The sequence below is a fragment of the Anabas testudineus genome, chromosome 2 (genome assembly GCF_900324465.2).
Source record: "Anabas testudineus chromosome 2, fAnaTes1.2, whole genome shotgun sequence".
NCBI classification, from domain to species: domain Eukaryota; kingdom Metazoa; phylum Chordata; class Actinopteri; order Anabantiformes; family Anabantidae; genus Anabas; species Anabas testudineus.
This window is the reverse complement of record NC_046611.1, coordinates 31,333,246-31,355,058: the sequence shown is the minus strand read 5'-3', so window position 1 is coordinate 31,355,058 and position 21,813 is coordinate 31,333,246. Positions and strand designations below refer to the sequence as shown.

Sequence of the window (21,813 nt, the reverse complement as noted above, 5' to 3'; positions counted from 1 at the left end):
GAAAGCGTGAACAGTAACACTAAACTGTAACTACTGTTCAGGACCATTCAAGAGTTACTCTGTATTAAAACTGTTTCAGATTAATGCAATAGGATGTGGTGAGTTTTTATCTCAGTCAAGGCCTCTGAGTAAGTAAGAGAAGTAAGACGTAAGAGTAACTCTGCTGAGCCTTTGGCTGATGGTGTAGGGAGGTGTAAAATTGGGTTAGCACAGCCTGCGAGGCCTGGGAAGTTCTGGGGGGATATTAGATCATATGATAAGCATAACCGCTCACCACCCACAGCTATCCAAAGAGGCACATACACACAGAACCCATACCTCTGTGGAGGAAAGGGGGGGGGGGGGGGACAAGGACAAGTAATCACTACATGCTGGAAACACACAAATCTAAAGTATGAAGCAGTTGATTTTATCAAAAATGACAGATCATTACACCCCAGCTGTGTGTTTGCAGTGTGAGAGAGGCCGTCCACAACCCGACGAAATTCATTCACTTCCTATGGAGCAGAGGGACTCGGGAGATCTAAACAGAACTTTTCACACTGACTGTCTGTCCACAGGCAACCGGAGTTTGAGCTTTTTGTTGACAAGATGGAACCATTAAAGACTGTATTATTGTTTATTTTATTGATCTAATTCATGAGCTAGAAAGGTGTGTCAACACCAGAGTGAACGCACAAACCACAGTGCAGTGTGTGAGTCTATTACAGTTTGTGTTAAAGATGCCCTGTAGAGCTTTTCACCACCAGCCGCACTACAGAGTGATGCTTTAATAGTTTGGTTTGTGTTGGGCAACCCTATGAGTCCTCAAAAAACTAAACATGTCTTTGCTTTGCCTCAGTCTACCTCAGTAATTAAATCCATCTGACTGTTAATTCCACTAATCAGCCACAACAGTCAATCCACCTGATGCTAAAGGTAAAAACTAAAAATAAAAAAGTGAGAAGGAGCCACAGGCAGCAAGGTTCTGAAGTGCTTCATTATTATTATTATTATTATTATTATTGTTGTTATTGTTATTTTAGCTCTGTCTATTGACGATCATGGTAGGCTGAGTTTGAAGTTTGATCAAACTATGTAAATAATATGAGAATATTAAATTATATGACATTAAACACAACATCTAAATCACAGACTGGATTGTTGTAAGCTACATTTAAGTCAGGTGGACAGTGAAGAGATTAATGTTCAAGGAAGACTTTCTTCCCACTAGTCTCACTAAAGTGTGACTGGAAGACGTCTTCTTCTTCCTCCTTCTCCACTCCCTCATTACACCCCTATCTATTCTGCTCTCTCTCTCTCTCTCTCTCTCCTTGTCGTCTTGTTGCTTCGGTGCTCAGACGCAGGAGGTGGTCTCTCCTCATGATGCTGGTGTGACTTCTCACGTCGTGCTTGATAAAGACGTTTCAGCACAGCACATTAGGCAAAGAGCGTTCTCTTTCTCTTTTCCATCTCATTTAAAAGGCAGCATTGGATGATAATAGCAACTTCCCCCAGTGTCACACAGTTTAACAGCTCAATTTATGAAATTACCCTTGAAAGATATTTAACTAAATATAGAAGAAAATGCCTAAAGGGTGTTAATGTATTTATACTACAAATGGATTCAACTGGTTAATTGTTAATTGTTCTATTTATTTCTAAACAGTTTTTCATTTAATTCATCATTTTTGGAGGCTGGTTAGAGCCTGGTACTAATAACTGAATGCTCTATATAGGTCATCAGTACGACTACATTTTCACAAGTCACGATTCTCATTTTGAGATACTCACTCACTACCACTACATATTACTAAAGTTAAATGCTATTCTGCTGGACACAGGTTTTGCAGTGGAGCAAAGCGTCAACACGGTTAATAACTGTCTGTCTAATCATGCAGATTAATAAGGAACATGTATTGTCTCATGAGAAATGAAGCGTCCACTCTAGTTGTTACTGTAGAGGACTTTAGAGGGTGATAGGTGACTGGCACCATATCTTCCATGTGATTTATTGACCAGATCATTTACTGCTACGTTATGAAAAATACAGAACTGTAAGTTTCACAATAAATTTCCTTAATCCCTTTATTCTAAATTTAGGCAGAATCAGGAGCGACAACCCTGCTGCTTGATCACCTGCTGCTTGATCACCTGCTGCTTGATCACCTGCTGCTTGATCACCTGTCAGGTGTGTTCAGTAAGTTAGAAGCTGGAAGATACCATCTCAGATGAGGGTGGAGTCAGAGATCACACAGTGAATTGGTATGTTCCAGCTCCAGAGAGTGACGGAACACCAGGTTCCGTGTTGCCTTCGTCTTTCTGCTGCATAAACATGTCAATAAAAGAGTAAAAACAGAGTACGGTGATAACTTTAGGTTAATCTGAATGTTGATCTAAGAAGTTGTTAATTTACGTAGCGGTGTGGCCTATCTAATTGTAGTTTACGAAACAAGTTCTATGACTGTAAGGAGCGATTCCTATGAGCATGCTGCTGCATGTAGATGTAGATTTCTCTCTCGACACACACAACATCTTTGATGCTCTCCATTTGCCACACTGACGTCTGAAAACCTCTTAGTTATATACTAACTAGTTGTGAAGTCGAGCTGTGTTTAAACTACAGTTTTTGCCAGAATTTCTTCGCTTAAAGTCGCTCTAAAAAACTAAATCTGTCGACCGTGAGTGGATCCATGGAGGGAGAAAGGATTTAAGAGGACTGCTTTCCCAGCATGCCCCGCGGCACAGATCGTGCTCTTGATTTTTATAGTATTTAGCTTTTAAATACATAATAATGACGTTTTTTGTAGCTTAGATTGTTCAGTGATGTATCAACAATTCATCGGCTCTTGTATGGAATCGTCGTGTACGAGTCACCACCATATGAGAAACACCGACACACAGGCAGCTGTATAAATAGCCAGAGCACTGAGTTGCACTATTGGTTGGTCCGAAGGTGGTGAGATTTCAATTGATTGCTACAGTGAGTTACAGAACCTCTACGTTTCTTCTCTCCCCTCCCTCACCACCGGCCTCGACTAGCCTTTTGTTTTAAAGACAGAAACCTTGTCATTTGATTTGAATTCAATTCATATCCGGACCGAAAACAGCTGCATGCTGTTATAGAGCTTTTGGTTTGGTTTTACTCAGTTTTACCTGTGTGACTTTTTAGAAACGATCAAACTGTTTCCTTGTTTGTAGCCTCAGAGTGATGAGAGTGATACGAATGATGAGAGTGATGTGAGTGATGAGAGTGATGTGAGTGATGTGAGTGATGAGAGTGATGAGAGTGATGAGAGTGATGGGAGTGATGTGAGTGATGAGAGTGATGAGAGTGATGAGAGTGATGTGAGTGATGAGAGTGATGAGAGTGATGGGAGTGATGAGAGTGATGGGAGTGATGTGAGTGATGAGAGTGATGAGAGTGATGAGAGTGATGTGAGTGATGAGAGTGATGAGAGTGATGTGAGTGATGAGAGTGATGTGAGTGATGTGAGTGATGAGAGTGATGTGAGTGATGAGAGTGATGTGAGTGATGAGAGTGATGAGAGTGATGAGAGTGATGTGAGTGATGGGAGTGATGAGTGATGAGAGTAATGTGAATGATGTGAGTGATGAGTGATGGGAGTGATGTGAGTGATGAGAGTGATGTGAATGATGAGAGTGATGAGAGTGATGTGAGTGATGAGAGTGATGAGAGTGATGAGAGTGATGTGAGTGATGAGAGTGATGTGAGTGATGAGAGTGATGTGAGTGATGAGAGTGATGTGAGTGATGAGAGTGATGTGAGTGATGAGAGTGATGTGAATGATGAGAGTGATGTGAATGATGTGAGTGATGAGAGTGATGTGAGTGATGTGAGTGATGAGAGTGATGTGAGTGATGAGAGTGATGAGAGTGATGTGAGTGATGAGAGTGATGTGAGTGATGAGAGTGATGAGAGTGATGTGAGTGATGTGAGTGATGAGAGTGATGTGAGTGATGGGAGTGATGAGTGATGAGAGTAATGTGAATGATGTGAGTGATGAGTGATGGGAGTGATGTGAGTGATGAGAGTGATGAGAGTGATGAGTGATGAGAGTGATGTGAATGATGTGAGTGATGAGAGTGATGTGAGTGATGGGAGTGATGAGAGTGATGTGAGTGATGAGTGATGAGAGTGATGTGAATGATGTGAGTGATGAGTGATGAGAGTGATGAGAGTGATGTGAGTGATGTGAGTGATGAGAGTGATGTGAATGATGAGAGTGATGAGTGATGTGAGTGATGAGAGTGATGAGAGTGATGTGAGTGATGTGAGTGATGAGAGTGATGTGAGTGATGAGAGTGATGAGAGTGATGAGAGTGATGTGAGTGATGAGAGTGATGAGAGTGATGGGAGTGATGTGAGTGATGAGAGTGATGTGAGTGATGAGAGTGATGAGAGTGATGAGAGTGATGAGAGTGATGTGAGTGATGAGAGTGATGAGTGATGTGAGTGATGTGAGTGATAAGAGTGATACGAATGATGAGAGTGATGAGAGTGATGTGAGTGATGAGAGTGATGTGAGTGATGAGAGTGATGAGAGTGATGTGAGTGATGAGAGTGATGAGAGTGATGTGAGTGATGAGAGTGATGAGAGTGATGGGAGTGATGTGAGTGATGGGAGTGATGTGAGTGATGAGAGTGATGAGAGTGATGAGAGTGATGGGAGTGATGGGAGTGATGAGAGTGATGAGAGTGATGGGAGTGATGTGAGTGATGAGAGTGATGAGAGTGATGAGAGTGATGTGAGTGATGAGAGTGATGGGAGTGATGAGAGTGATGGGAGTGATGAGAGTGATGAGAGTGATGTGAGTGATGAGAGTGATGAGAGTGATGTGAGTGATGAGAGTGATGTGAGGTGGATGTGCGTGATGCGAGTGATGTGAGTGATGTGAATGATGTGAGTGATGAGGTGATGTGAGTGATGTGAGTGATGAGAGTGATGTGAATTGATGTGCGTGCTGGGCGTTGATGTGAGTGATGAGAGTGCTGGAGTGATGAGAGTGCTGTGAGTGATGAGCGTGATGAGAGTGATGGGAGGTGATGTGAGTTATGCGAGTGATTTGAATGATGTTGAGTGATGAGCGTGATGCGAGTGAGGGGGGGGGTGGGAGTGATGAGAGTGATGGGAGTGATGAGAGTGATGTGAGTGATGTGAGTGATGAGAGTGATGAGAGTGATGAGAGTGATGAGAGTGATGAGAGTGATGTGAATGATGTGAGTGATGAGATCCTTTTGGTGACGGGATGAACGATTCTTCCGACACTTCCAGTCCAGTGGTATTCACTCAGCAATAAAGCTGCTCTGATGGCGTGTAGCCACTAGATGTCGCTCTTCATCATTCATTAAGCAGAAACCCACTTCTATATCTATGTTCATGCTTAAAACGCATCTATAATAAAAGATATATTGATACTTCACAACAAATTGATACATAGAGAAAGTAATAGAGGCATAAATAAATGTGACTTAATATTTTAGGTTGTCTACGTTTGTTTCAACATTTCCTCTTTACACATTATTTATATATTTAACATGTATTTATTCTCTTTTGGTGTCTGTATGCTCAATAACCACCACCCAATTACTATACATACACAGAAAAGCTAAAACAAATGAAATGTATAAAGAGGAATAGTAGGAACAAGTGTACAGGTACTGCAATTTACAAATACATAATTAGTTTAATTTATTCTTGTATTTTATTATGTATTATCTTAGATGTATTTATTTATTTAGATATTTATTTCTGTATAAACTCTTTTATTTAAGTTTATCTTTATTTGTTGTTTATGTATCTATTTCTACATTTATTTATTTACACTTTAGTCTTTTCATCCCCCATAATAATAATGCGTAAAACCCTTGAGCACCATAGCTCCCAACATTTGTTTCATTTGCCACAGCTACTGTTTTAACCATGATCTCACAGTCAGATAATTATTTGTACTAAAAACTGTATTTAAAACCATTTAAACATATTTCCAGAGAACTTTAGATTACCATTGTTGGTGAAGGAGCTCCAGAATGACAACATGAATACAGCCGAGAAAGGTGATGAAGTTTATTAGAATTGCCAACCAGACTGGAATTATACAGGAGCAGCACCACGTCATTTACTGGATCACTCCCAAACTCTCACACCAAGCCCTGGTCTTTACCACAACACAGCTGGCTTCAATGTTCTCCACAACCTAATTTTTGAGCCAATAAACAAATGTATGCTGACAAATAATAAAACTAAATCTATGTGTGCATCTGTTTCCGTCTTCTTTCACAACAGTCCAAGTTTGTATTCCACCATCATGTGAGGCTCACCCATCACTTCACTCTGGGCGGGATCTGAAAGGTAGACACAAACACAGCACAGCGGTCAGATTTCATGTTCAGACTGTTGAGGCTTGTATAAAGGAGGAGGGTAGAGTTCCTCACCGCTGAGGATGTCCTCAAAGCCAATGGAGTCGTCGCTGCCTCGCAGCGTGTCAAGAGCTAGGTTTGAGCTCTGTAAGAAAGGCAGGCGCTGGATCTAAAAGGACAAACGACAGATGTCAGTGAAAAAGACGAGGGACATCAGGACTGTGGACGTGAATTTGGGACATGCAGTTACCTGTCTGGCTGCCCTGTACTCCATCTGTAGTTTGAGTGGTGCATGAAGGCCCTGGATGTTTCGGAGTGTCGAGAAATTCATCTTGTCCTGGTTCAGCTGGAACTGGAACAATGATTATAATTACAATAATTAGTATAAATGGCTTTTAGTTACATTTCAAACAAACTTTACATAATTAGGAAGATCTACTGGTCAGACATGTAACGTCACACCAGGAAAATTCAATTCAAAGCTACTCACGTTCTTTTCTGACAGCTCCAGTGGGTGGCTGGGAAGGAGCTCATTCTTGACACTGGTAAAGCTGTGGCAAAATGAGAAAACAGGCAGGTGGAGATCAGAACCACGTACATTTGATTTGGTACAAAGACAGTCAACTATCAAGGACTAAACTGTAAAACTGTTGTATAACACACTAATCAAAGCATACAACAGTGTATAAAAGCTTAATTACACCAAAGGAGAGGAGAAGCTATAAGTCAATATTAAGTAGGCTAAAATATGCTGTGAACAGAGACTAGTAGGTAAAGAATCATTAGCTCCAGGGTATACAGCAGCCTTGAAGCCTTCAAGCTGTGACACCAGACTGTTCCACTAAATTTTCCTCTGCTGGAGCAGAAAACGTGAAATCTTACTGTATGTTTCTGTACGCTAGGAACAGACAGCAGACATGTGTCCTGTGGTTTAAGATTGGATCATATAGACAACCTTAGAGGAATAAGTTTGCAAATACGTGACAGATGCTGAAAGTAATATAAAAGTGACACAAGAGCTGTCAGACTCCAGGTTATTTAGGCAGATGCTGATATTTCAGAGGTTAAAAACTCAGCCAATAGTTACTTTCTACATTGTAACATTACCACATGTCATCAACTAACACTACTGACTAGAACCTCTTCAGTATGAACAGAGATCTGTGACCACTGAGTGAGACACTTATTGAACTGTGGTCACCGTTTCTAAATAAACTGAAACATGTGTTCGGGTTTTTGTCCCATATTTTCTGCTCACTTATAATCGGACACACATCCAGACCTGTGTCTGTGCAAACAGAACCTGTATTATAACAAGAGTCAGAGTGGTGTTCCGTGTCTCACCCGCTCCGCAGAGCGTCCTGGACTCCAAACGCTCCGTGTGGACACAAACCAGCCACAGGTACACTGTCTTTCAGCTGAGAGCGAAGTCCTCGGGTATTCTGTAAAAAAAACACACACAGCAGTCAATAACGTTTGTTAATATCAAGCTATTAACTACAAATGAGTTTAAAATACTATCAGCCGAATTTATGCTAGCGCTAGCTAGCATTAGCTCGAGTGACTAATCAGATTCACAACTATTGGTCTCTAAGGCTCATACAGACAAGACAAAGTTGCGAAGAGGTGAAATAAATGCGCGTAAAGATACTAAAAACAACAGCACGGTTTCGAATCGGGTTACGAAGGTAAAATGATAATTATAAGACATGTTATCAAAAGCATACCATTGTGATTCCGTTTCTTCCACTTTCCTTTCTCTCACTTCAATATCCGGTTGCGTCGCGCTCTCAATACGACACATCCGGTGTTAGCCGCTAGCTAGCTAACACATTAAATACAAAGTACCGTGACGCAAACTGACATGTAACACAGACATAAACTATATGTAGTTGGTTTGTCGTCAATTATGGCCAAATACATCTTATACTATCACAACAATCTAACATAGTAATGACCACGGGTGATAGATGGCTTTAAAGGTGGCCCACACGAGAAAGTTAAGTGTGAGGGGGTATAGCTCAGTGGTAGAGCATTTGACTGCAGATCAAGAGGTCCCCGGTTCAAATCCGGGTGCCCCCTCTTTTCTGTTCATAATTGTGATCGGACTTTTCCTGAACTTCAGTTCTTTAACCTTCATTATCATGTTTGTTTTACTGGTGCACATATATTATTGTCTGTTAAATCTCATTGCCCATTCTTTATTAGAATTACATTGTTTATGTGTCCAAATCCTACTCCACAACGAACTCCGGTGGGTAAATACAGTAGGAAAGTGTGTGGTTTGCATTAATAATAATCTGGGAATGTGTCTGTATAAACTCTAAGTACACATCTAAAATCAAGTAGTTATGTTATGGTTTTTACATTTCACATAAAATACCCAAATTGCAAATTAAAAGTAAAGTATAGTACTTTACTTTTAATTGTACGATCAACATTGTGCTGGAGCAATATTTAATGCTACTTTGAATTCATTAAACATTACAGGACAGTTTTAGTTACCAGTTACTTTTTGCACATGTAGATTTGTAATTGACTACAATCAACTAATGAATTATTGTGAATTAATGAGCTGTCACTACATAAATATATCACTTTTTTTAATACTTTGGAAGAAAGAGATGAGGCACAAATTTAATGTGTAATTCCCCTTTAAATATGAATTACTATAAATATTCTTTGCCATAATTTTTACCTTTGAAAGGTTGCTGCTGGACAGTGATGTAGTGGTTCGCACTGTTGCCTCAGAGCAAGAAGGACCTGGGGGTCAGGTGTCTTTCTGGAGTTTGCATGTTCTCTGTGGGTTCTGCAGCTTCCTCGAACACCAGTCCAAAGACATGCAGTTAGGCTAATTAGTGACTCTAAATTGCCCGTATGTGTGAGTGTTTGTCTCTGTTGTGAGCCCTTTGATAGACTAGTGACCTATACAGGGTGTACCCTGCACCTTGCACATTGACAGCTGGTATAACCTCCGGCAACCCTGCAACCCTTGAAGTCTGAACTAGGACTGTACATTTATTTTATCGACAGCATCAAATTTAATCTTGTTTGTAATACTTTTTTTTCTACTTTTGTAAGTAGTCTACATTTTAGAGCACATATTTAGTACCTCAACTTAAACAAAGAATTTTAAATTTTTTTTTTAGGTAATTACTTGCACTTTGTGAAAGCCAAACTGTAATTATAAGAGTTAATCACATTTAAGTAATACAGAAGTTTACTACTTCCTTACTAAAGTGCTTTGTGATAACATCACACTTGACAAAACTGCAAATCCTGCTGCAGAATCTATATATGATAGGTGCAAAACTCTAAATTCCTAGACTGGAAACACCTCTGCACATACCCAGAACCACAGTAGTACAAGAAAATGTTTTATTTTGAGAGTTTTAGTTGGGTTTTAATTGCCTTTTTAATTCTGTTTTCTTACATACTGTGTCACACAATTTATTTTCACTGAATGCAAAAATACACACCAGTCACCTTCTCTGCTTTTGAAGACATTTTATTCATTGAACTGTAACAAAAACCTTGCCATACACCTCGCAAAATGCTTCATGATCTCAGTCGCATTAATTGGTCCAACATTTCATCACCTGAAATCACCCAATTTAATCACAAACATGAAATGAATTATGTACATATCCTTTGCTCCACTGGAAACCTGTAACCTTGTTTACGGGGGTAGGGCACAGGAGACAGCCAATATTTTATCAAACCAGCTGGTGCTAAAATTCACCCTAAATCTTTTTTTGGGGGCAATATAGATGTCATTATTTTACCTAAAAAAAGATCTTTGGGATTCAGGCTGTAAACATTAGCATACTAGATTACTGTATTGTAGAAAATCTCAAAAGGCACTGCCAAGCTGTGTTAACTGTGCTCTAACCATCATATTGAGTCACACCTCCCTCCCTGCCACCACCAACCTAGCACCATTGAATTAGTGCTGCAGCATTAGTGTGAAGTAGTGTCCAAAAGGTATGTACTGCATTAGTTTCTCTTCCATTTCCACTCGAAATTCATTCTCAAGTGATTTCTCTTCATAAAAGTGAGTCAGCAATAAAGTTAGAAACTGGCTTAGTTGTTTTCTGGTGAAGCCTTAGCCTTCTAGCCAGTCCACACAGCCTGCCAGGTAAGGCACTGCTTAAAAAAAAAAAAACAAAAAAAACAAAAAAACTGTCATTAGATTGTACCTACATGTCATGTAATGAAAACCTGAGAAGAGGAATGAGATGTAAGCCGTTTAATGTATAGAGTTGTGTGTAACCCAGAATTAATGTTTAAATGTATAAAACACTTTTTTGCAGCTAACCAGGGGTCTGTACCATGATACCGATGCAGCTTAGTCCAGCTCTGCAGAACCCAACAGTGGTCTCCCTGACAACTGGTACCATGGAGCCTGTTCCCATCAAGTCTGGAGTTTTCCTCTGGCTACATATTAAAGAAGCAACATGATCTGAACCAAGCAATGAATACATACAGGTAACCATAAGCAAACTAATTTTCCACTGGGTGCACTGTAAACAATATGATCACAGAACTAAAACACATTAACAAGCTGTAAAGTACTGTGGAAAGTAGAAAAGTAGATTAGGATCTTATTTTTGCTCTTTATCCTGATGCTAAAAGTATTCTGAATATGTGATGCAGATAAAATGTGACAGTAATACTTGTTTGTTTGTTAATATACGTTTGATACATTTTACAATCCCCAGGGACGTTTCAGTGTGGATTGTCTAGAAATTCAAAAATAGGATTGTAAGAATCTTTGTGTCGTTAAAATGAAGGTTTAATCATCATTATGTTTTTTATTGTGTGCTTTAATTCTTATTAAATCTATCTATTGCTCTTTATTTGCCCAGAACTTTACTGTAAAATCACGACCCTGTCAGGATCCTGTATGAATGATTTTTGTGTTTTGCCAGTGATCTGATTGGCTGGCTAGGTGAGCTGTTTGAGGTTTTGATTTGATCATTTGAGGCTAGCCTGGTTAGAAGTGCAACAGAGGTTACCATGGAGATCCAAGAGAGCCAGAGTTGGGCTCAAAGAGAGCTGATAAACTGCCAATCCGGCTTCATGGTACAGGTCCCTGATTCAGAACTTCATTCGGTATGTATGTAAACCCAGTCAGTGAATCCAATTGCACCTTAAGGATCTGATCCTGTTTCCGGGTCACTCAGGTTTTAATTGTGCACTCTGTCCTCCAGTGCCTTCAGCTCAGCCTCCACCTGAGCTGGCAGATCAGCTCCAACCTGCTGGGTAAAGTAGGCTCTCAGCTCTTTTGTCTCCTTCTGCCAGAAAGGCTTAGGCACATCGAACAGGGCACCCATATCCACGTTGCTGCTCAGACCTTTAGTGTCGATGGTGCCGTCTTCTGGCAGCCAGCCGATAATGCTCTTCTTGGCCGCCTCGTCTTCCCTTTCCCGGCCACAGCGCTTGAAGATCCACTCGAGCACACGGGCATTTTCGCCAAAGCCGGGCCAGAGAAAGGCGCCGGTGCTGGGATCCTTCCTGAACCAGTTGACGTGGAAGATCTTGGGCAGATGAGTGGGGGCTTTTCGTCTCTCCATGCTCAGCCAGTGAGCGAGGTAGTCGCCGAAGTTGTAGCCGAAGAACGGCCGCATGGCAAAGGGGTCGTGCATGACCACTTTGCCTGCAAGAACAAATTTAATTAATCTAATTTATGAAATCTAATACACAACTTTGCAATGTATATGATGGGTAAGACATTTATATAGAGATAATAGATATTTAACTTTACAAGATTTTGGAATGTATGAAAATCTAAGTGTGTAAGTCTGTACCTTTATGCTCAGCAGCTGCCGTTGCCTCAGACCTCATTGCAGCTCCAACAAAGACTCCGTGTTGCCAGCTGAAAGACTCGTAGACCAGAGGAACTCCTGACACCATCAACATTTGATCATATTTAGTGCACAGATACCCCCGTTTGATATGTTCCTTAACTTCTCATGTTTATACAGTATTTACGCAGATTAGACAAAACTAGCACTATGTTGTGTTAAGCAGACTGTGCTCACTATATTTACTGGGTTTTAAACACTGGTTCTGTCACACTCTGTAAAACACTGGAAAAAAACTGGAACATCATACATGAACACTGCATCTTCTTTGCATCCTTTTCAATTATTTACTTGAAGAAGTCAAAGTGAATTAATCCAGAAAATATACATTTCAGTTTTCATGCAGTTAACTAAACATGTGTTTTCTACAGTGTGACCTCAATCCTGCTTATTTTCATTTATGACTCAGACCCAGATCTAAACTGTGTAATTTGAACTACCAACTCCCCTCCCTCTTTCTGCATGTTTCCTGTCACTAACATAAAAGGCAAAATGCCAAGTTACATCATATAAAAAAAAAAAACAAATACTATCAGCACCAACCTTCAGGCCTTCTGCCACCAAAAATGATGGCGTCTATAGGAACACCCTGCTCACTCTCCCACTGGGGGTCAATGATTGGACACTGGCCTGCTGGGGCACAGAAGCGGGAGTTGGGGTGCGCGCAGGGAGTCGAGCTTCCTGTTTACAGAGAGAAAACGGGAGTTTGCTTAGTGCAACTTAGTGCAAGAACTATGAATATCATGTTTCATAATGATCTTCAGGACACCAACACTGAGGTATCACAGCACTAGATGGCACTGTACACTCTTCAGATGCCAGATATAGTCTGTTAATAATGAACCAGTGTAGAGAAGAACCACACACACAATTCAAGAATTGAACTAAAAGCAGCACACCTAAGCTTGAGGTCCTTATAAAAACAACCACTGTGTGGGTTTGTTACCATGCTTCCAGGTTTTGCCATGCCAGTCTGTGAGTGCAATGCCTGCTGAAGGGGGGCTGAGTCCTTCCCACCACACCCCACCATCGCTGGTCTCACCAACGTTGGTGAACACTGTGTTCTTGGCAATGGTGGCCATGGCGTAGGGGTTGGTCTTGTCTGAGGTGCCTGGAGCCACGCCGAAGAAACCGTTCTCTGGGTTGATAGCTCTCAGTTTACCTACAGAGATGTGTGACATAAACATTTACTATGACACAAAGGCCAATAGAGCAAGCCTGTGTGTGCGAGCTCTGCTCCTCACTGTCACCTTGGCTGTCAAACTTCATCCATGCAATGTCGTCTCCCACACACTCGACTTTCCAGCCTGGCAGAGTTGGTTTCATCATGGCCAAGTTGGTTTTACCACAGGCACTAGGGAAGGCCGCCGCTACATAACGCTTTACTCCCTGAGGATTAGTGATACCCAGGATCTGAAGAGAGAGTGAATATTTGTCATTCATTTGTCACACTTACTTATCAAATCACTGAAAAATCTAAGTCAATCATAATGTGCCATTCTCACCAGCATGTGCTCTGCCAGCCAGCCCTCATCCTTGGCGATGCGGGAGGCGATGCGGAGGGCAAAGCACTTCTTTCCCAGGAGAGAGTTTCCTCCATAGCCGCTGCCGAAGGACAAGATCTGCCTGCTGTCCGGCAGGTGAGATATCAGCACTTTATCTGGATTACAGGGCCACGAGTTGACCAGGGGGGCTGGAGAGGAACAGTTTGTCTTTTATACAAATTTCAAGCAATCCAGTAATATAACTTGTTTAAGGCTCTTGGTATGTGCACCTTTGAGAGGGAAAGGTCGCCCCACAGAGTGCTGACAGCGGACAAACTCCACTCCTTCAGCCAGTTTCTTCAGAACAGGTGTCCCCATACGTGTCATTATACCCATGCTGGCCACAACGTATGGTGAGTCCGTCACCTTCAAGGAGAACGAACATTTTCAAGGACATTCTAAAGTGACTGATCAGCATTAAATACTCTAATATACTCTTTAGTAATAAATCATTAAAGAGATGAATTACAGTCATGAAGCAAAGCAGGAGTACTGCAGTTAGAAGAGCATAGTCAGTACCTGGACACCGTATTTACTCAGAGTGGAGCCGACAGGACCCATGCTAAAGGGAATCACATACATGGTCCGACCTACAGATAGGAGCGAGAAGCAGAGGATCCTAACACAGATCAGGACACAAGTGACACAGACACTCCCTGTAAATCTTGTCCTTTCTGAGCCAGAGTGGTTTAACTTGTCACCTAGCTGCTTAAGTGAAATCTGCAAAAGCACTGTTGACAGAGATTTCCTGGCAACAAGAGATAAAATTAATTCCAATCACCAACGTACCTGCCATGCAGCCGGGGAACCGCTCCTCTCTGGCTTTCTGCCAGTCCGACTCACTCATCCAGTTACCAAGCTGGCTCTTCACTCCTGAAGCTGGGATGGGAATGGTGTCTCTCTGGCTCTTGGTCACAATTACAGTCTTGCTCTCCACTCGAGCCACATCCTTTGGGTCTGTACGAGCCAGCCAACTGCATAACAGAGAAAAAAAAAAACACAGTATGATGCAGAGAAGCTAAGGAGTTTCAGAAGACAATACATGTGGCGTTAGAGCAACACACCACTGAAAGCATCCATGTGCTGTATGTAAAGCCCTTACCAGTTCTCATATTTGGTAAGCTTCTTGACCATTCCGTCCCTCTCCAGACCTGCTAAGATGTTGGCTGTTTCCTCTGGTGTTCCTGTCACCACGTGTACACCGGCGGGCTTACACTCCTCCACCGCTCCCTTAACAAAGTCTGCCACAGGAGAGGGCAGCGAGGGGATGGAGGCCAAGGACCGGACCCCGATACCTGCCCCAACACCCCCATGCCTGCATTTAAGCATTTAAAGAGAGTGTTAGTATTTTGTATCTTAGTGGTAACCAAAGCAAAGTAACAGTGGACTCCTGTATATAATCTAAACCATGACAGACACTCAAACAAGAATTCTCACTGTTATTGTCAAGTCTACAATATTCACGCTGACAGGTTTTTAGCAAACACAGAAGAGTCAGTGAGCTGAAGTCAGTGAAATGATACTAAAGCAGTCGTCTCTGCAAGAAAACCAGATTTCATTTTGTGTATAAGAATTTACATTTACAATATCCTGTGGCTGAGTTGGCAGCAACTCCGTACACAACCAGAAACGGAAATGGCAGACACATTTTTAAAGCAGAGATCTCTACTTAATCTTTTCAGCCCTAAAAAGTACTAATTCCATCATGTGGAAAAGGATAAATACAAACTTTAAGTCATATTAAATAGATGAATTAGCTTGTGTGTGATCTGAGAGCCATTTCTGAGATGTTGGCATTGCCATAACCAGGAGACACATGACTTCAGATCATCTGGATGACCTGGTTCTAACCACAGTGTAGTGCAGAGAGATGGTCCTCACTGGATCAGCTGGAGATACTTTATTTAGTGATTCAAAGAAAGTCTTTCCAGTTATTACAATTTTATTAATCATTAGAATAAAAAAGATCAGCATGCTCTTTGAGTCTTGTTAAAGGTATTTCTTGTTCTGTAACTGATTGTAACTACTGCTTCTTTTGCTCTTTTTGCTGTTATTTTTTGTTGTTGTACATTTTCCATGTCACAGCAGTGATGAGGATCATCTCATAGTTATGAGAGGACTTTGGTGCCTTGTGACAACTTAGGACCCTCTGTCCCCACATAAAGAGGCACACAGGGGGAGCCTATTGTCTGTTAGCAGCATGATATTCACAAACACAAGCCACTGAGAGGACAGCTGCTATGCAAGCTTGTGTGCACTAACTATGGAAGTAATATTCGGACTAGATTGACGGACTATCAATAATATCTTCAGAAAAATATAAAATGTGTATTCTGTATGCTAAGTGAGGAATCCAGATGAACTGTAATTAAAGAGCCAAGTTCCAATTATAGCTAGTTAATTAAAACAATGGCTAAGTCTAGAAGTAGAAACCTCTCCTGCACTATCTGTTGTTTGAAAGACAGAAACAGAGTTGTCCTGTCAGCATGCCATTAAGGATTCATGCATCTAATCTTTCATGCAGGTAAGCACGTAAATCTGGTCGGCTCGTACAAAGGGCACGGGCACCATGCACACTGAGAGAAAACAATGTGTCATTACTTAACAGGAAGAGGAAAAAAGAGCTGAGAACAGGTTAATGCCAGTCTCAGGGTTCAAACTACTGCACCAGAAAAATTAATCATGAACACACTCCAGTTGTGCTAAAAAAGCAGACTCAGCACACAGACAACTGAATTTCATGTCATCATCCTGAGCATGTTTGCATGCTAACATTAGCCACTTAGTCGTATACAGCACACAGCTGGAACACAAGATCATTAGCTGCATTAATAGTGAAAGTCAGAGGATCACCAACATGATGTCAATCCATCCAATAGCTCTAAAGAATTTTCATTATCAAAAACAAATGTCAATGTCACGATGGTGTAAAAGGAAACGTCTTTCAGGGGACTTTTTGAAACTAAATGAATACATGATTTAACCAAATTGGAACGAAAGAAGCAGTACTGCAGACTCAAGAACTCCAGAAGACGAAAAAATAAAATGGGCCTTGTTTTGTCTGTGATAATTGATGAACCATCATGTCTGTGATTACACTGAAGGTTCCTGGTAGTTTGTTTCCAAACTACCAAGAACCAAAGATCCCTTCCCAGGTGTAAAATTTCCTTCAAGGAAATTGTGATTTGCCATCTCCCCAGCACAGCCAAAGCCCTCAGAAGACAAAGCAAATAATCCTGCTAAGGCATTGCTCAAATAATTTAAGAGAGACTTTTTATTTAGAGTTTAGAGGGGGTTGTTCATCTGTTTCATGTTGATGTTAATGAAATTAACAACAGGTGAACTAGTGGGTCAACAATGAGACAATCCCCATAGTTTTAAAGGTGGAGGCCACATATTTCTATTACTGGTAGTATGGGGTGATGTCTGGACCCTACAGAGTTTGCACAGACAGTTCAACTTCTTCAGGATGACACACTAATATGTGCCATTGCCAGAAGGTTTGGTGGTGGGTTAGTGATGGTCTGGGGAGACATATCCATGCAGGGATGTACAGACTTCTACAGGGTAGACAATGACACAGGGTGCTGGGAGCTTGGTGATGCCCTGGTACAGATCTGGGAGGTGATACCCCAGGACACAATCAGTCGTCTCATTAGAAGCATGCCCTGAGGTCAGGAATGCACACAAGCATGTGTGAGCGATAAAACTACTGAGTAGCATTCTGAGTTGCTGCAATAAAATTTCAGCAAAATAGACTAACCTGCTGCATCATTTTTCCACTTTGAATACAGCTCTTTGTAGGTTGATGATTTTCATTTCCATCAAAAGATGTGGCATCCTGTCACAAGCTAACTGTTTGCTTACTGTTGATTTTCTGGCCTAATCTTGGCCACAGCCGACAGGACACAGAAGATGACAGCAAAAGCCCTAGAGTGGAATTATCACATATTTTCTTGTTGTCAGCATAAGCATTTGACACATTGAGCGTGCATTTGTTGAGACCTCAATAGACATTTGCAACAGTGAATCAGGGAACGTAATTCTCTGTTTTATAAGGTCAATTTTGGAGTTAAGGACCCAGAACAGAAGGCAAACAATATCAAGGAACAGATAGCATATCTTAGTTATCTATTCTCCTAACAGCTGAACATTTCCTCCAACCTCACATTCAACCAGCAGGCCAATCCTCACACACAACGTGCAGACACACCTACACTCCCCCTTGCCCGCCCTGACAGATCCTGGTCAATAGTCTCTTTAGGGCAGAGTCTACAAACACGTAGCAAAGACACGCCAGAATATCACGTAGAATATATAGGTATACACGTACTGCATGCATTAGCCTCACACAAGGTATGATGAGTAAATGGGAAACAAGGAACATGCTCCAGGACATTCAGGCAAATAGAACAGCGATGACTCCAGCCAATAACAAGCTCTCAAGCAGAAATACAAACAAAACACACACGGCCTTCTGTCACCAACTCACATGCCCTACTATGGTGGCAGTCAGAGACTTTAATGCCATTATAAAAGCACACACACACAAACACAAACACCATGGAGCGCTCACTGTAAGCCCCCGATTTCCTGTGTGATGTGGCATGATGAACATGATGAACACCTGAAGGAAGATGTTCTCACAAATCACAAACTACTCTGGCCTGTTGTTTGATCTGTAAAGACAACTACAGGCCTTCGTTCTGTGTCATCTGATCTTCAGTCTGTCACTGAGATCAAGTCTGACAAGTTTGTGGCTGCAGTCGGCACAGCAGCTGAAAACAATCAAGATTTCACAATAAAGGTTAGACTTATTATAGTAACAAAAGAGCTTAAAATATCCGTCTTTCATAAAAGAAATACTGTCAAAGGGTTTGTTTTATTGGAAAGGTGTCTGTATATTATGTACATTTATTCAGCTACAACTTGAAGAATCAAAATGGATGTTATGTTGCAAGGTCACACATGGAAAAATGCTTCCTCTTTCATCCTCAGAAAAAGTAGTAATACCAGTAGTGGAACATGATCATTTACTTAAATAAAACTAGTACAGTGTAGAAATACTCAATCCAATGTCTTGCATTCGTAATGGTACGTTAGTAAAAGTACACTGGTTTACTTGCAGCACCAAAAGTACAGTTTTGTTTGTGCAATAGTGGATCATTTCACATCAATGAATAGATTATTGTCTAATAATATTTACTGATGCATTATTCTGTTCATCACTTTAATGTTGCAGCTGATCAAGACGGAGCTAATTCCAACCATTAATCTAGTCTAATAACGACTTTACATAGCAGTGGATGGTTGGATTGCATTTTGTAACGCTAATCTGAACGTAAAAAGTAACTAAAGTTAGCAAATAAATATAGTGGGCTGAAAGTACAACATTTACCTCTGAATTGTTGTTAAGATCAAATATGAAGCAGCAGAAAATTGAAATGCTTAAGTAGAAATCACTCAGATTTGTACTTAAGCACAGTATTTAAGTAACGTACTTAGTTACTGTCCACTACTGGGTAGGATTATGACAAAATGGTTCAAATTAAGGTTAAATTGACACTACACGCGTTTACCAGGATACATTTTAAAACCCTGCATGTATTTATGTAACATTCATCGTTCAAACTGATTTAATTAACTGGCATTTTGTATGTTAACATATGTGAACTCGTGTTAAAAACCTTTCAGCCTCGCTGTAACTCTCCTGTTAGAAGTTGCTTTATTTAAGCGACGTAACGTCACATTAATGACGTAAAGTGTAACGTTCAGAGCCGAAAACACGATTTAAAAATCACTAAACAAAATCCAAAAGTTTCACTGACTTACCTGCGGAGAACTCCCAGTAACAGGCTCGACATCTCCGGAGCAAACCAACCTTAGAAAACGTGTAAGGAGGCACACAGAAGTGGTGTGGAGAGGTAACGAGAGGACAAGTGAGGAGAAGAGAGGAGAAGTGAGGAGAAGTGAGGACAAGAAGTGAGGACCACTAGAGCTGCTCACAGCTCATATCTGCTCACACACGGGACCTTGCACTTTGTTCGCACTCCTACACTTGGATGTGACCGATGAAGCGGACGCTGTCCTGGCCGACTGCGTCCCCCAGAGTCCGGCAGCTGCTTTATAGAGTCGGCCTCAGGAGAAGGAGGAGGAGGAGGTCTACTTGTTGTCCCCTGGCTCTGTCCACATCGCTGCGTTGTCTCTCCTCCACAGCACGGAGCGTCCGGATGATGCAAGTTTCCACAGGTCCTGCACAACCCAGCGACAACACACACACACACACACACACACACACACACACACACACACACAACACACACACACACACACACACACACCGAAAAGCAGCGCGGAGAAACAACCCGGAAACAGATCCTGACTGCCGGTGCCGCGTGAACCCACCCGCCCCTTATACCAGCTGCAAGAGGGGGGGGAAAAGGTTTCAGGTCCCAAAGGAAGCAAAGATGTTGACAACTGTCTCTTTATTAGTTATCATCAGCCACACTGTGCAGCGTCCCACTGGTTTACAGTTTTATGGTGGAGGAACTCTCACAAACATGTTTCCTCTGAAGTTACAAGTATAGCTGTGTGCAAACCATAAGATCTATGAAAGCCTGTCCTTTAGAAGTGCTGTGATGCCATGGAAATACTTTCATACCACGTCCACTATTGGGAATACTATCAATTCCATGCATTACTGTAAAATATTGCAGTGATTCAGCAGTATGTCTCTAAAACAAGTCAAGTTATTATTACTATTACTGTTTGCTACTATTTTATGGTAACAAACAAAATGCCTTCTGTTATACAAGTGTAGCTTTAGGGCTGGAGTGACAATTATTTCCACTGTGTAATGTTCTAATTATTTTCCTGATTAATGATTAATTGATTAATGGGAAAAGTTCAAGTTGAAATTTAGCCTGTTCCAGCGAAGAACCAGTGACTTTCTTTAAGACCTGAGCCAGCGGGAGGTTCTACCTTCTTCTAACTGTGCAACACACACATACACACACTGAGCTGTGACAGACAGTGATAGTAAAGAGGTGTGTGTTGGACAGAAGAATATACAGCAGACGGGAGATAGATAGAGATTCAACAGTCCAACATGTCTGGTCAAACTTCAGTTCTCCTGCCTCATGGTTTTTGGTAGGCCCTGCAGAGTCAGCAGACTCTCAGTGCGCACACACACACACATTTCCTATGAATGACTGCATACATACATCGTAAACGCCCATGGCTGCAGTGCTGGCTCTGAAAGGTGACATTCAGAAATGAAGCCATTGAAAACTGCGGTATCTTTAATCATTTGGCTGTTGAGCCCTTTTAGCTGTAGTGTTGTTCACTGATTTTTAAGTGTACACAGCTGTGACTTGTGCCTTTTAGTAATCTTATTTATCTGCTAGAGATCACAGTGGCTGTCTGGTCACCCATCTGTAGCTGATAGAAGTTAGTTTCACAAGGGGAAGTCTGGTGTTTGGACACATCTTCCTTAAGGACAACAGAAAGCACCTTCTTTAAATATGTTCACATCACCAATATCCAAGAAGCAGCAACAGAGACATCATGTTGCAGTTCTAATCCTCTGTAAACCAGTCCAGTTATAGTCTGTCCACATTCATATTCTAATCAATTATTAAGTGGACATATGTGCCATGTGCAATGAAATTAATTCCCTGGTGGTTCTGAGATATTCTATGTTCACAAGATTGTGACCAGCAGAACTTAATCAGTTCATCCTCAAGTCCAAGTGGACATTTTTGCCACAATTGAAAAAAAAGCCTCCCTCAAAGCATTCCTTCATGTTCACAAGACATTCACAACAGCTGCCCTTTGACCTTTGATCAGCTAAATCTGATGAGCTTGTGCAAAATTAAAAAAAAAAATCCCTCAAGGTGTTTTTGTGATATTGTGTTTGTGAAAATGGGATGAATGGACAACATGAAGATATAATGCCCCCAGCCATGGCTGTCACTGAGGCATAATAACAATAGGATAGGGCCTGTCTTTGTTTCCACTGAAACAACAGTTGAGCTGACTT

General features: G+C 41.3%; 2 protein-coding genes and 1 non-coding gene across 4 annotated transcripts; 1 reads left to right on the top strand and 2 right to left on the bottom strand.

Moving 5' to 3' along the window:
• Positions 1 to 6,048: 6,048 nt before the first annotated feature.
• pomp (proteasome maturation protein) lies at positions 6,049 to 8,165 on the bottom strand. The gene is given in 7 exon segments (XM_026361348.1): positions 6,049 to 6,346; positions 6,437 to 6,530; positions 6,612 to 6,713; positions 6,852 to 6,912; positions 7,706 to 7,803; positions 8,089 to 8,123; positions 8,126 to 8,165. Coding segments are annotated over 7 exon segments (498 nt in total). The 3' UTR covers positions 6,049 to 6,278.
• Positions 8,166 to 8,371: 206 nt separating this feature from the next.
• On the top strand, positions 8,372 to 8,443 carry trnac-gca. The gene has a single exon. It is a non-coding gene; the product is annotated as a tRNA-Cys (tRNA).
• Positions 8,444 to 9,853: 1,410 nt separating this feature from the next.
• Positions 9,854 to 20,069, bottom strand: pck2 (phosphoenolpyruvate carboxykinase 2 (mitochondrial)). Of its 2 annotated transcripts, XM_026364304.1 has the most exons (12): positions 19,605 to 20,069; positions 14,875 to 15,087; positions 14,562 to 14,746; positions 14,292 to 14,362; positions 14,003 to 14,138; positions 13,734 to 13,921; positions 13,479 to 13,641; positions 13,175 to 13,390; positions 12,772 to 12,909; positions 12,172 to 12,267; positions 11,514 to 12,020; positions 9,854 to 10,507 (listed from the first exon to the last, which is right to left on the bottom strand). In XM_026364304.1, the coding sequence occupies exons 1-11, from the start codon at positions 19,634 to 19,636 to the stop codon at positions 11,551 to 11,553; spliced, it is 1,908 nt and encodes a 635-aa protein (XP_026220089.1). In that variant the 5' UTR covers positions 19,637 to 20,069; the 3' UTR covers positions 9,854 to 10,507; positions 11,514 to 11,550. The 2 variants fall into 2 exon arrangements, with proteins under 2 accessions (XP_026220089.1, XP_026220088.1); XM_026364303.1 differs by lacking the exon at positions 9,854 to 10,507 and having other exon boundaries at positions 10,596 to 12,020.
• Positions 20,070 to 21,813: the final 1,744 nt, after the last annotated feature.